Genomic DNA, 15000 nt, shown 5'->3' on the forward strand with positions numbered 1-15000 from the left:
CTTGCATACAATTGCATGAATAATTTCTACTTTCATTAATGTTACATTAAAAAGGTATTGTATGAATAGACAGTGACCCCAACCAATTAAATTCAAGTGATTCGACAGCAATATATCTATTGATTATACTTTTCGAATGGTCTGTTTGTATTTCTTACTAAATAAATACCACTTGATTTCATATTTTAATGCAAAAACATTGACACATTTTTAATTGTAATTCAAGCTTCCAAATATTTCTTGAGTTTGCACTATAAGAAAAATGTCTGAATTAAAGGAAATGTATGTAAGATTGTGGCCAAAACTGGTACTGCAATCACTTTCAGATTACTGTAGAGCGGTGTATCCGAGGTTGCCAGATAGGCTGCAGGATCCAGCAGGAACGTAGGCTGCTACAAGTAGCTTCCAATGGCAAGTGACGAGTCCTACACAGCAAGTTTTTTTTTCTTTCATTGTCACAAAATTTTTCTGATTCATAACGAGGTCTTTTAGGTTTCGTAAAGTTTTATTTTTTATCCAAAAATTTTGTAGCTGCAGCTGTGGTAACTAGAGCAGGGCTGGCAACCCGGATGCCGAAACACTACTGACTTCGTAATTGGTAGATAGGTGGAGGGTGGCGCTTCAGGCCAAAACACAACATGTCAACATCACCATCAGTTGAGGGCTGCAACTTCACTTTTAAATTACAATATCCTGGCCGGACTACTGTTTTCAGTGATATAAGTATTTGAAATTAACATGATTTCTTAATGTCTAGTGACATATCAGGGCGATTTTATGATTAATTGAAATACATTTCTTACATACAGTTCCTTTAAGTATTTCAATGCATGGAGCTATTAATGGTTGCCCACACTTAAATTAAAATTGAATTAATATAAATCAAATGTGTTTACTTTCAGATCAAACAACAGACAAGTTCCAATGTAAGTAATTGTTGTTCTCATCACACTCTTGAGTTAGACTAACACACACACACACACACACACACACACACACACACACACACACACACACACACACACACACACACACACACACACACACACACACACACACACACACACACACACACACACACACACACACACACACACACACACACACACACACACACACACACACACACACACACACACACACACACACACACACACACACACACACACACAAACAGAAGGTCCGCAGAGAGACTGACTTTAGAGGGATTTACAGATTGGAATTTCCTCTGCATGATATCTGATCCATCAGCACATCCACACACACACACAACACACACCCATTCACACACACACAACACACACCCATTCACACACACTTCAGACAAGTAGCCCTGAGGAAGCTCTACATTTGTCTGAGCATGCTGGCTCAACACAAAGGTTTTCATTGAAGAAAGAGGCACTTGTCATTATTATAGTATTGAACTTCATGACAGTGGACCCATTGAATGAACACCCCGCTGGCCACTTTCTCACTACCTTCAGTGATGTGCTTTAAAGGCAACTAAAACTTTTTTTTTTATTCAATAGTAAGCTTTCATAAAATGGTAATATTTGTCAATGCATTCATGAACCAACAATAAACAATACTTTTACAGCATTTATTAATCTTGGTAATGTTATGCAATGTTATGAACAAAAACAGATTAGCAATAAACAACAGTATATTTATAAAGTAACATTAACCTAGATTAATAAATGCTTAAACGATATGCTTCATGAGATAAAATTCATTAAAAATTGGACCTCATTGTAAAGTGTTACCAATTAATTGAATTTAATTTAACATTTCATTATGAGCAATTTCAGATACAATTGCAAAAGTTATTTGATCATATTCAGGTAAATTAAAAACTGCACAGCATTTCAGTTTTATGCACCATATGACACACACTGGAGCCAAAACTCTCAGCATGTGGGAACATCATAAATAGAGAAATGATTCACTGTGCAAAATTCAGACACCATTCAACGTGACTTTAAAAGCAACTGTAAATCTTTTTTAGTGCTATGGAAGTGAGGTATGGGTGGTACTATAGAAATAGAAAGCCTGCAATTCTTGATGAACATTCTACAAGCAGATGTTGACATTCTGTTTAAGTGTAATACATTTTTGTGTTCCTGTAAGACGGCTCACAACAGAATGTCATTCTTAATCCTTTTTGGTAGGATTTGAATTTTAAATGAACACGCTTTCCAGAGGGTGTTTAACATCCTGTACAGCAGCCCTTGTGTATCTGGAATAAACTGCAGATCTTCAGTCATCAAGACATTGGGAATAGCTAGTGCAAACAACCTGCGGTGTATCACTCAGCACGACAGAGTGCAGATTATTTGTCCAGCGTTTATCTTGCCATCACTCCATAATCAGGGAGCTACTGAGAATCAAAAATCATAGCGTGTGTGTCTTCATGTTTAGAGAAAAATATAAGAATGGGTCTTCTTTTTTGCTCACCTCTGCAAGTTTGATCTGTGTCGAGGTAATGCTGTGGCCTGCAGGCAGAAGTACAGGACCCGTGAGAGACATGTCCATTCTGAGGCTGCAGAACCTCTTCCTGTTTGACACACTGCATGCAGTCTGAGGAGTCCGGACCCACACAGACCCTACAGGATGCATGACACCCTGCATAGAGAAGGAAACTGTTGAAAATAAAGTTCATATGCACATGCATGCACACGCAGGTTTGTATCAAGGTGGCTATGACACAATTTTTTCTAACAAAGATTCTTGCATTATTTTCCAGTTATCACTGTAAAGCTGCTTTGAAATAATCTGTATCATAAAAAGCGCTATATAAATAAAGGTGACTTGACTTGTATGTTTCTTTGACTTTAACTGAACTTAATTTATGCTAATTATATTTACTTTAGACTACACCTAAACATTAGCCATTTCATGTTATACCTCATAAATATAATTAGACAATTTACATGTTATAGCTGCTTTTTCGAGGGGACCATGAGGTACACCCAATCAATTTATGATATTCAGATATTCACTTTGTACATTGACTTCTATTGTTTTTATACTGAGCTAATGATATGATCTATTTTTCAGTTTTCATTAAAGGGGTCATATGATCCTTTTTTATGTTTTCATTTTCCTTTCGTCGTGTGTTATGTAGCTGTTCGTGCATGCATGTAAAAGATCTGCAAAGTTGCAAAGCTCAAAGTCACCCACAAAAGGTTTATTCTAACTAAAAGAGAAGCCAGATCCAGACCTAGCTAAAACGAATTCTCCCTCACCGACCTACATCACTAGGTGGAAATATTTGCATAATGCAGCCCAAATGCATACGCAAAGAAAGAAGGTGTGGCTTCAGTTATAGTGGTGTTGTCTTTGCCATGTCGTGAGATGCTGTGTGTTTCTATGCGAAAGCAAATGCAGCACTTTATTTGGCCTTCTGAAGGTGGACACAATTAGGAGTCAGTGGTTACTGTATTTACAACTCTGTTCCAGAACAGTACAACTCAAATGTTTGTGTGCATGCAGCGCATATAATAGAGGACAGTTTCCTGAACCTGGAAGAGTATGAGACCAGCTGTGCACAAAGGCTATTTCTAAAAAATGGGGCAATTCCAACTTTGCTAGAGCAATCTGGTGCTTCCGAATCAGAGCCTGTAAGTATGTTTGTTAAAGTATTTGCTATTGACAGTTCAAATGCAGAGTTTTGTGCAGTGTAGAGTAATGCATATTGTCATTCTTATGATCAAATATGCAGAGATGGATTCATGTTTACAAACATAGTATCCTCTCTTCGGCTTATAACTTGTGGTGAAAAGATGACAAATTTAGATGCACTACATGTTCTGTTTCAGACTGGCTGTTCAAGCAGAGCTGAAGCAAAAAAAGTGCCCATTGTGCTTTCAAAATGGCTGCGTTTAGTCACGTGCAGCTGAATGGCGACTTGTACTGTAAACACACATGAGTATCAGGTTCCGATCGCTCAGCTTGGTCATCTGCATTTTAATGCATTTCATATGGTAAAACTGATGACATTATTAACTGTCTTAATAATTGGTTTGCAAGCTGAAGCTCACGATTATGGTAAGAGTGTGTTACATATCCGACAAAAGCTTGAGGTGTTCGGCCAATCACTATGCAGCGAGTCAGCTGGCCAATCAGAGCACACTACGCTTTTTGGAATTGAGGGGCTTTGTTGAAATTGATGCGTTTAGAAAGACGGGGTATAGAGGAATAATGTACAGTATGTGAAAAATAATGTGTTTTTTTTTTTTTACATTAAAGCATGTTAACATATTCTATTACACCCAATACACAAAATAATGATCTTTGAAAATAGCATCATATGACTCTAATTCATGACCGGTGTTTTGTTTTGCTCTGTCCTCTCCTTCTGCATTCGTCATACATCAAGGGTCAAGGGTTACTCTATCGCCGTAAATTGATGCGTACGGCAATCCGCCGGAAGTTAGTTATCTTAGTCTATAAAGTTCTAAATATGGATATTGTTCTTACACAAACGCGTCACTTTGCTTCAGAAGGCCTTTATTAACCTCCCGGAGCCATGTGGAGCAGTTATATGATGGATAGATGCACTTTTATGGACTGCATGAGGCAACATTCACTGCCATTATAATGCTTGGATTAGCCAGGACTTTTTTAATATAACTCAGATTTATTCCTCTGAAAGAAGAATGTCATATATACCTAGGATGACTTAAGGGTGAGTAAATCATGGGCTAATTTTCATTTTTGGGTGCACTAACCCTTTAATTATTCTCACAGTTGAAAAAAGTACACAATGAATTGTGGAATCAGTGATACAATGTTTTTTTTTTCAGATTATTTGTTAATCAAAAGTTTAAAGAACAGCATTTTTTTTGAAACATTATAAATTACACATTTTTCATAAATTCAATGCATAATCGTTGAATAAAAATATGCATTTCTAAAATAAAAATCTTACCCCAAACTTTTGAAAAGTAGTGTATATTTTTCATACTCTCTACACCCTCACTAGCCTAAATATATTTATATGTACTTCTAGTTTACAACACATACACTTCTATGAACAAGCAGTCTGAATCTCCACACAGACTCCATATGTATTCAGGACACACACACACTCACCCGCAATGCAGTAGTGATTGACACACCAGGGCAGGGGACAACAACACCTAAACGGCTACAGGTAATAGATAACCCCTACAGAACAAAAGTACTAGCTTTCCATTCCTCACTACCTTCCATCCATCCATCCATCCATCCATCCATCCATCCATCCATCCATCCATCCATCCATCCATCCATCCATCCATCCATCCATCCATCTATCTATCTATCTATCTATCTATCTATCTATCTGTATCTATCTTGTCCTTCCATTTAGTTGTGTCTTTTTAAAATTCTGACCAAAATTAAAATTTAATGATGCATTGCATAATTTAGTTAGTGGTCGAATCTGTTGTCGCTGTTTAGTAATAACCTCAAACTCTTTAGGACAGCGTATCTATGATCTATCCTGTTTTATCATGACCCAGTTTCCACAACATCATGATGTAACAGTGGGAGTGGGAATATTAGAGTTGTATAAATGCAGTCGTACTGTGACAGTGTCCCTCTCTGGAGAACAGACCCTCTCCACAGGACTCCACACACTGGCCTTGGTTCAGGATGAGAGACTTTGAGCAGGAGATGCAGTGAGACACGGCTGGCCCTGAGCAGGACGCACACGAACTGTGGCAGGCTGGAAGAACAACAGAGGAATAGTTTAGGACAGGGAATTTAGTATACATCTCATGAGATGAGAACAAAAATAACCAACCTGGACCTCTACTAACCTATAACCTTTCAGGGGCAATTTCATCAAGTCGGTTAATAAAAATGTACCTTTAAATACTTAAACATTTCTAACATAGCTACTTCAGAATGTCCACTCATATTCAACTGCAATCATTAGCTACCACAATGTATGCACTTTCTTATGAGCTGTTTCGGTAGAGAAAAAAAGATGTGCAAATAGATTGTACATAACTTGATTATGCTTGACAGGGTATTAATATATCATTTTAAAACTTGTGCATCAAACTAACATCAAGACATGACAATTTTCTAACCCATGTGGTTTTGCTGAGAAAACTTAGGAAAGACTTTTCAAGGGACTGACTCTAAATGACGGGGAAACTTTCCAAAAAAGCATCTCTGGCAATGAAAATGGGTTACAGAATGAATGTTTTTTCAATTAGCTAGAAACAAGATTTATGGGTTTTGGGTTGCCAGTAAACCTACGTGGAGGTTTTGAACAAAATGTAAAACAGATAAAAAAATAAAAATAAAATACATTTTCACCTTGGCAACGGCCATAGTCATTCTTGTAATTCTGTGGTGGACATTGTGGTACGCATTTCCCAAGATGCAGTGCCTGTTCAGGGGGGCAGCTCATGCAACTGGGGTTGTCTGGTTGACAGGTTGCACAGGAAGGGTCACAAGCTACAACAGCATGAAAATATAAATAAAAATGTCAGATATATATTTATAACGAAGACAACTACACTTTAAAATGATTTAAATAAAACAAAGATTATGAAGTATGTTTAACAAGAAATGTCATGTTTAATTCAGTGAGTTTACTTGCCGTTTCTTGGTAAGTGTTTATGAGTGAAAATTATTTAAAGGAAATACTACACCAATTGTTTAAAAATCTAGTAAAACCCCATATGACTAAAATATCCAAATTAAAATGAGAAACAACAACATTCATAATAGAACAAATTAATGCAGAAAAGCAGTAGGATTTTCAAAGTCAGCATGTGAGTGATTACAAGATATAAAGTGCTCAAATCACAAGCTATTTTTAACCATAGTCAGAACCCAAAAAAACTCCCATCAGCATGATTATTTCTTACAATAAAACAGACAAGCTAAATCTGTGGCAGTTTAAGTTCTCCTGCCGCAAAACAGACATTTAGAGTGTCATTCTGCATTTGCCGTAGTGTTGTCAGGCTGAAGTTTAAACATATTTGGGGTGACATTTGTGAAGCAGGCTTTTGTCTCTATGTAGCAGGATATTATCATCATCAGCAGTGATAAGACAATGAATAAGGCCATTAAAGTTATGACAATCTGACTAGTAAATGCTACATAAACCAGATACAAATATTTATATAAAAAAAAAATTAAATTCAAATTTATAAAAATTACTGAGTGCATGGTAAGGCTGGAATACACTACACACTATTTTTAAAATCTAAACAGGTTTTTAAAACACTAGGCATCAAACTTTACTCAAACGTTTGTTTAATTAAAACATTTATTAAACCGCTTAATTATATTACTGACCAACACACAAGCAAACCCACATAGAGTAACTAACATATGAACTGTGCCCATCATACCATAACAGTTGCCTCGACTAGCATAAAAGCCTAAGCCACAGTCTGAAACACAGAATCCATCCTTCAGTAAGTGAGAGGAGTCTGAGCAGGTCAAACAATCCTGAGGCCCCGTCCCCTGGCATGATGAACAGGAGTCATGGCAACCTAAAGGAGAAGAAGTCAATAACATGTTCAAATCAAAGTGAGTGAGGAAAACTAAACAAGACATACACACGCACACAAACATAAGACGGATTTACAAGGTTACTTTCTGTTCTGGCTTTTCTGTGAGGAATAAAAGTGATTTTACTTTAACTGTGAGAGAAAACACGTCAGTCAGACAAGAACAAAAGATGACCTTTCTGAGGGAACTTGTAAAGGGTACAAAAAAAAGACAAGAACACACTTGCATATATAAATGAAGCCTCACAAACAGAAGTATAAAGAAGATGCTGCATATGTGCATTCAAAACCAAATAAACAAATAACACAAATATAATTTCACAACAGCCTTCTTTTATAATCATCCTTTCAGTAAGTGTGTGTCCCACAAGCATGCAATCTACTCCTTATACTTAAAGCTTAAACACCATGCCTTAAAGGGGTCATGAACTGAATTGTTTTATTGTTTTGTGATGTTTCCTGGGATGCACTTATAATGTTGGTATGATTTTTACATCAAAAATTGTCATATTTTAGAAATAAAAGGCATTTGTCCTACACTGATTTTAGCCCTCTGATTTGAACGCTCTTTTTGAGGGGACGTGTCTGCTTCAGCGTAAACGCCCACTGCTGTGATCGGCTAACATCTTTGCATGTGAAATAAGTATTACACATGGAACCCTCTCAAAAACTTTTACTACTTTTTTACTATTACAGCTGTTGAAATTAACTAATCATTAAAAGTGTTGATTATAGCATTATATTCAGATTGTGACATGAAAGGTTGCAGCGACGAGCATTGTAATCGATCACAGACGTGATCTCGTCATTGTAACTCGATTTCTGCACAATAGCGAAATGCTTTCATCATAACTAACAGTGCTAACACAATGTTAATAAGAGATTCATTGATTATAACAGGAGTTTTGGTGAGAGTCCAGAACTCAGTCACTGATAAACTCGTGCTGTTTGATTGACAGCTCCAGTGATTGTAAAGGAAGCTTTCTTTGATCGCTTTCTATATATAATTTAATCACAGTTTAAATAAAAGATTATTTTCATCCTACTATAAGAAACAATGTGAAGTTGACTGTTCAGTCACTGGTTTGATTTATTGACACATAGACAAAGAACATCTGACTCGATATGAATTATTACATATCAGAAATCACTGATCACACATCAGGCATTAGAATTAACACAGTTACTTAAAAGTCTGTTTGCAAAGCCTGCGCCAAATTTGCGACTGATTTACCAAAGAATCCACAATGAAATGTACCGAATACAAATAAATAATGCTCAACTGAGACTGAGACATTCATATTGTAGAAAATAAATAACCACATTCCTAGCATTAGGATTCTTTGGAAAGTAATGTTATTTTTGGTCCAGATCCTATATTGCTCTTCTCTCCTCGTCATCTCACGAACACGCCAGTGGGCGGGGCCAGAGTTGCAATGATGAAGTAGGTGTTGATTTTCTTCCGCAGAGGCAATCTTTCACCTATCTATGAATATATAGCCACATTCAACCACTAGTCGTTCTCTGGGTTATAATGAAAGCTGTTTTTGGACTAACAAAGTTTTCAGTTCTAAAAATGTCAGGATATTATTATAGTATTATGACCTCTTATATGTCAAAAGCTCAAGGAAAATTTGACTTCTCAGTTCATGACCCCTTAATTAAATATAACTTTATTTATTTTTGATACCAGCAGGCCATTCATTTCAGAACACAATTTGGAAAGGCTTGATTGGGCTTTGGGTAAATATGGAAGGAGGGTATTTAGTATTTTTGGTAATTTATAAGACCAAGATATTTGCTTGGTAAAGTAAGTGGCCTGGATTTGAATACTCAGGGTGCTAAATCTCTCTAGCAAATTTACTGAACTGCTTCATATAAATATATCACACTTAAAGTCTTAAAATCACATCAAACACCCCTTCAGACAGATAGAGAGAGAGAGAGAGAGAGAGAGAGAGAGAGAGAGAGAGAGAGAGAGAGAGATGTGATCACTGTAAAAAATCCAATTTGCAAAACGTCAAAAGAAGCTTGAACAAAGATTATTAAGTATGAGTCTGTTTATCATAATGAAAATGTTTTCATTGGTCCTGTATGGTTTTGTAAAGACTATATTTATAATATTCATAATTCAAATCAATGCTGTTCTTTTAAACTTTCGTCGTAAAAATATCCTGAAAAAATGCACAACTGTTTTCAACATTGATGATAATAAGAAATGTTTCTTGAGCAGCAAATCAGCATATACTTTTCTTTGTACAAACCACTTATTTCATACTCCATCTAAATTTTTATTTTACATGTAACAATTTGCCTTGCATTATAATTTGAAGATTTTATGTACAAATACTGTTAAAATACTAGTACTGTAATAATTGCGGTTTATGAATAATTAACTATTAGAAATTGTTATGAACACCACAGAATCTGTGAAAACATGTTGTGAAGCAATAAGGTCACAAGACAACTTCTCTGATTCTTTGTGTGAGTCTAGTGCTCAGGATTAAACTACGGGTCTGGGCACGGTGCCCAGTGTGAAACATTCATGGTTCTACTTCTACATGGCACCTCGCCACAGACTCACACACTGGCACCGAACTGGCCCAAAACCCTGAGAAGCTGGAATGGGACCAAAATATTTTGACAGCCAACAACAGAGTGTGAACAAGAGATGTAACTAACCGTGTTTAGTAGGTTTGGAAAAGCTTGGCATGCTAGAAATATTAGTGACAGCACACTTGGGCATGTCTGTCAGCACAACTCTTTAAGGTTTTACATGACTTCTTGAAACGCTGCAGATGTGAAAGGATAAATTTGAAGATATCCAAGTAGTGGCATTATGTATAACATGTTTGATAATGTGCTTGGGGTTTGTTTCATAATAACAATGTGTTACATGAGATATAATAAACAAAAAACAAAAAAGACTACATTATAAGGCACAGACAGAGAGAGAGAGACATCTGAGAGCTTCCTCAAGATGTCCTCTTTTTTCTTCTTACACATTTGCATCTGCACTCATTTAGAGAGTAAAACAAGAGAATGAATCCTTATCACTTGACCAAAATGAAATGAAAACTTTCCTCATTCAATCCCTTAGTAAGACTGCACTGCATGAAAACACTGAAATCCGGCACTATCCGGGCATGGTATACTCCTGTGTAATTTGATGTTTACCGGATGTATGTGGGAAAAAGCGGATCAGAGTAACACGGAACAGTATATTTCCAGAAAAACCCGGAAACCTCACGTATGCGGACGTATACAGGAATCCGTGAAATTTCACGGACATATTGAGAATGAGGAGATGTCGTCACGACACAGCGCCCCGCCCCCTTCCGCCATTTTGGGGGTCTGCCCGCCAGGTAATGGATTCGGACAGAGACTGGAGAAGAGATAGTCTGATGATTACTATGTACATAGTTTTCCAAACTCAACTGAACATGAAGTTTTAATCCACCCAAGCCGATCTGAGAAAGCAGCGGCTGGTAAACGTACGCCATTATTTCACCACAGGGTGTCAGACATGGTCTAGTGAGCGCGATGCTGAAGTGTGAGACACTTGATCAATACGAACCTTTATTTATTTGTATTAAACATGTTGATCTCTATTCTGTCATTTTTCATTGTCAGTCATTTTACTGTATGTTATAAACATGTTTATGCCCAAAACGCTTAATTAATATTCAAGGTAGGCCTAGTTCACTGTCATTTTCCTCTATGTGTGCATACTGTTTAAGATTAATTCAATCTTTAACATTGTTAACGTTACATCCATTTAAGGCACGTACCGAGCATTCATTCTACTTAAGAAGGCTGGAATAAAAGTACCAGCGCACACAAACGATCATTTAAATTTTTAGTCAAATTAATTTAAAAATATAAACTCAACAGGTATAAAATATGATCAGTAAGAGAAAAACACTGCTAATGAGGACGAGCACTCGACTGCTGCAGGATAGTGGGGAGATATATTTATTATTCAGAATGCACAGGAAATATATTTATAGAAACATTTCGGTGCAAGGTGGTAAAGAGTTCGGTGTTCTGCCGTGGCAGCTCGTATGGGTCAACGTTTTTGATATCAGCTTCTCTAAATACCTCAGCTTGGCGCTGGTAGTAAGTTTCTCCCTGTAAGAGACCTCTTCTTCTCCATTTCTTCTAAGTTTTTTCGTAATTTCTCCGCTTAAACGCCGCGATGATAATTCCTCGAGCCGTCTTTCCTGCTCTGATCTCTGTATCGCTCTTACAATGTTACCACTGGCAACCGATAGCGTGGGATCCCAGAATGGTGTAGGGCTCAGACTCCGCCCACGACCGTGACGTATCTCCTCATTCTCAATACAGCTGAAACACTGCTGGGTGTGCCAGGACTGAAGACTGTTAGGTGTGAAGAAGACCTTTCATATGTTAATGACTGACACTTGTGCTGGCTGTTCTCAGAGGGAGGGGGGGCAGGGGAGGAATTCAGGATTGAGAATTATCTCTGGTCTACTGTAGGCTACAGCAAACAAGCTTTTTACACAGAAAAAAGAATTCTTAAGGCCCTGAAACACTAAACTGAACTAGCAATGACTAAAGCCGACTGTGGGGTTGGTTCACGTTGCCTGGGTCTGGGCCAAACCATCAGAATGGTGTGTCTGGGCCTTAAAACCCCTGCATGAAAAGAGTCTCTTAATCAAATATTTTTTATAAAAACAGTACAAAATAAAAACCCTGTCTGAACATATACGTTCACAAAAAAATCTGAATATGTAATGAAATAAACAAAGAAATGTAATGGAATTAACAAAGGATAATTAACCAAACATTTTAGACTATCCCCAAACAATTTTTGCAAAGTTTTACAAATTGTAGGCAATAATAGAATTAAATAAAGAGGAGATGAAATGTGGAAAATGAAAAAGTTTGTTTTAAAAACACCAAAAACTGATATGCTCAAAATAAAAATATGGAATAAAAAAGAGCAGGGATTCACTTGCTCAAGAAACACAGAAACACAAGCAGATCTTTCAGCTCTGCAACTGTTCACAAAAAGTGTCACTCCAAGATTCTTAACTTTAACACGCTGCAAAAGAGGGGCGTTTTGAGGTTTGAAATCCACCACTCACAATAGATGTAGGTGCAACCAATAAGGTTACCAATAAAAATAAGGCAACCAATAAAAATAATCCTAATTTTACAGAAAAAAACTTCAGTTTATTTACAGTATTTTCTTGTAATTTTGAATTATGTTTAAAACGATGTAAAATTACAAACAATATCTAAATAAACAACTTGACTGTTATTTTAAGGATTATATCATTAATGACAAACTACAGTAATTCTCATTTTTTTTATACAGGAACATAACTGTATTATTTTTCTGTTTTCATAAATAACAAATTCATGCAAAATTACAAACAATATCTGTAAATTAACAACTGTAATACAATATTTAGCTCATTATATTAAAGATTTATGTTTATGTCCATACTAACAATTTAACATTATTCTTTGTCATTTTGAAGTAAATCTTATTAGTTTTATATTTACACTGTAAAAATAAAAACCTAAAAAAACAGCAGCTACAGCTGCAAAACAAAAACCGTAAAATTAAAGTCAAATATCTTAAGTCAAATAAAGTTAAAAAACTTCACAGAAATTTACATTAAACGTTTTAGAGAAAACACTATTAGTTTACAGATTTTTCCTTATTTAAATTAAGATATTTTAATTTAATTTTCTGTTTTACAGTGAAGGTGTATTTTTACATTCAATTCTGGATACAAATATAACAAAATATATAGCAAACTAAATATCAAACAATAATTGTTTTTAAAGAGTACAAATCTGCACTGCTCTCCAGGTTGAAACTTCTGCCCACACCACAAAACACCATTTGACCAATTAATTAAATATAACAGCAAATAAAAATAAATATACACATTTTCTAACTGTTGTTTAAAACAAGTTTTTTTCTATATTTGCAAGGCTATTTGCTGTCTTTCCGTGTTCTTTTGAGCGTGATTGGTCAATCTGAACGTCATCCAGAAATCTGGCCAATGACAGTGCGCGCCTTCAGTTTGAATTATACACCCGTTGCCGTTGCCGTTGGAGTTGATCGTGGCTCGCGGGGACGCGACGCGATCGCGGCTTCTAATCTTCACGTCGGTCTATTAATGGCATTGCATGGACCATTTAAACCTGTTAAAATCTTATTTTGGACGAATTTTGATGGTGGGATGTCGACTGAGAACGAAAAAACATGAATAGAACAGACTAAGTTTCCAATGGCGGACAGCAGACGGCAGAAGGTAACGTAAATCCCTTTATATTTGTTCTACTGCTCATCAAGATATAACGTTAGTGCATTAAAGTCATATGCTAATCGTGATTAACTTACATATTCTGTTTCTGTGTTTTGTTGTGTTGTAATATTGTTAAGATAGGGCTGGGTGTTATGGCGATCTGATGATACTGACTATTGTTAGCGATTTTGCTGTAAACGTTAACATTACCTTTTTATATTGCGGAATGGGAATATAGCGTATATAACGCAGCACTGACTGTACTAAAACTTTTTGACATTTTGACAAGGAAACATGCATGAATGTAGAATAATGAACGGGACATGCATGTGTTTAAATAAGCCTCTCTCAGACAGCATGCGATCCCGAAATCAATTATCTTTCTGTAAAATGCACACAGTTATCTCAGTAAGCCTGTCATGTGAGGTATTCACTTGATTTAAACAGTCAGTTATGTCTTAAGTAAAGTCAAACAGTTCAAGTTAACTTGGGGAAACCCGGATGCGTGTCATTATGTGCATCCGTTCTTAAAGGGGCTGCAGCTTTGTCATCATTTTAATAAAACAAAAGAATAGAGAAGACCTTCTGCTTCTTTAAGAATCAAGTGATATTAATTAATTGAATATCATACAGTGAAGACTTTTAAAGCAGTATTATTCTGTAGCATTTTAATAAAATATCCATCAAAATAAATATATTGTGATATCGTTATTGTAAAATAAAATTTCTCATGTATGTATAATTATATGGTCATAATGCCCATCCCTACTGTCAGCTAGTTTTAAGATCAAGCTTGTCATAAGATGTAACAGAGCTTTGGAATGTTTAATCTGAGAACACTGTCATGTACACTTGTTCAGCAGAGAGGACAGGAATCCACCATACTTGGACTCTGAAGAATTATAGGCAAACCAGGATTTTGGATCTACTGTGAAGTTTTTGTATGGGCCTGGTGAGTATGTTTTGCAAGTCCATGTCCGTAAGTTGATAATTAATATTAATGTTTTATCAAACAAATTAATATTAATTTGTGTGTGTGCATGTTTCTTCCCCCCTCATGATCCAGAAGTTTTGGATCCATGATCCTGAAGAACTTTTACAGATGTTGACCCTGAATGTGTAAAAGGTAATCTTAAAAATTATTTTAATGTTCTCTGTTTTTTTCTGTAATGTAGACGCATGCATTTTCT

At 36.1% G+C, this 15000-nt stretch overlaps 1 protein-coding gene across 2 annotated transcripts in view; it reads right to left on the bottom strand.

Moving 5' to 3' along the window:
• Window positions 1-15000, bottom strand: part of fras1 (Fraser extracellular matrix complex subunit 1) — a 133995-nt gene that overhangs the window by 60466 nt on the left and 58529 nt on the right. For both annotated transcript variants that reach the window (XM_079815147.1, XM_079815146.1), the window contains exons 15-18: window positions 7359-7502; window positions 6313-6453; window positions 5570-5710; window positions 2455-2622 (exon numbers count right to left, since the gene is read on the bottom strand). In XM_079815147.1, coding sequence (XP_079671273.1) covers window positions 2455-2622; window positions 5570-5710; window positions 6313-6453; window positions 7359-7502 — 594 coding nt within the window. The remainder of the gene's footprint in view (window positions 1-2454; window positions 2623-5569; window positions 5711-6312; window positions 6454-7358; window positions 7503-15000) is intronic.

Source organism: Gobio gobio, assembly GCF_949357685.1.
Source record: "Gobio gobio genome assembly, chromosome: 4".
NCBI lineage: Eukaryota > Metazoa > Chordata > Actinopteri > Cypriniformes > Gobionidae > Gobio > Gobio gobio.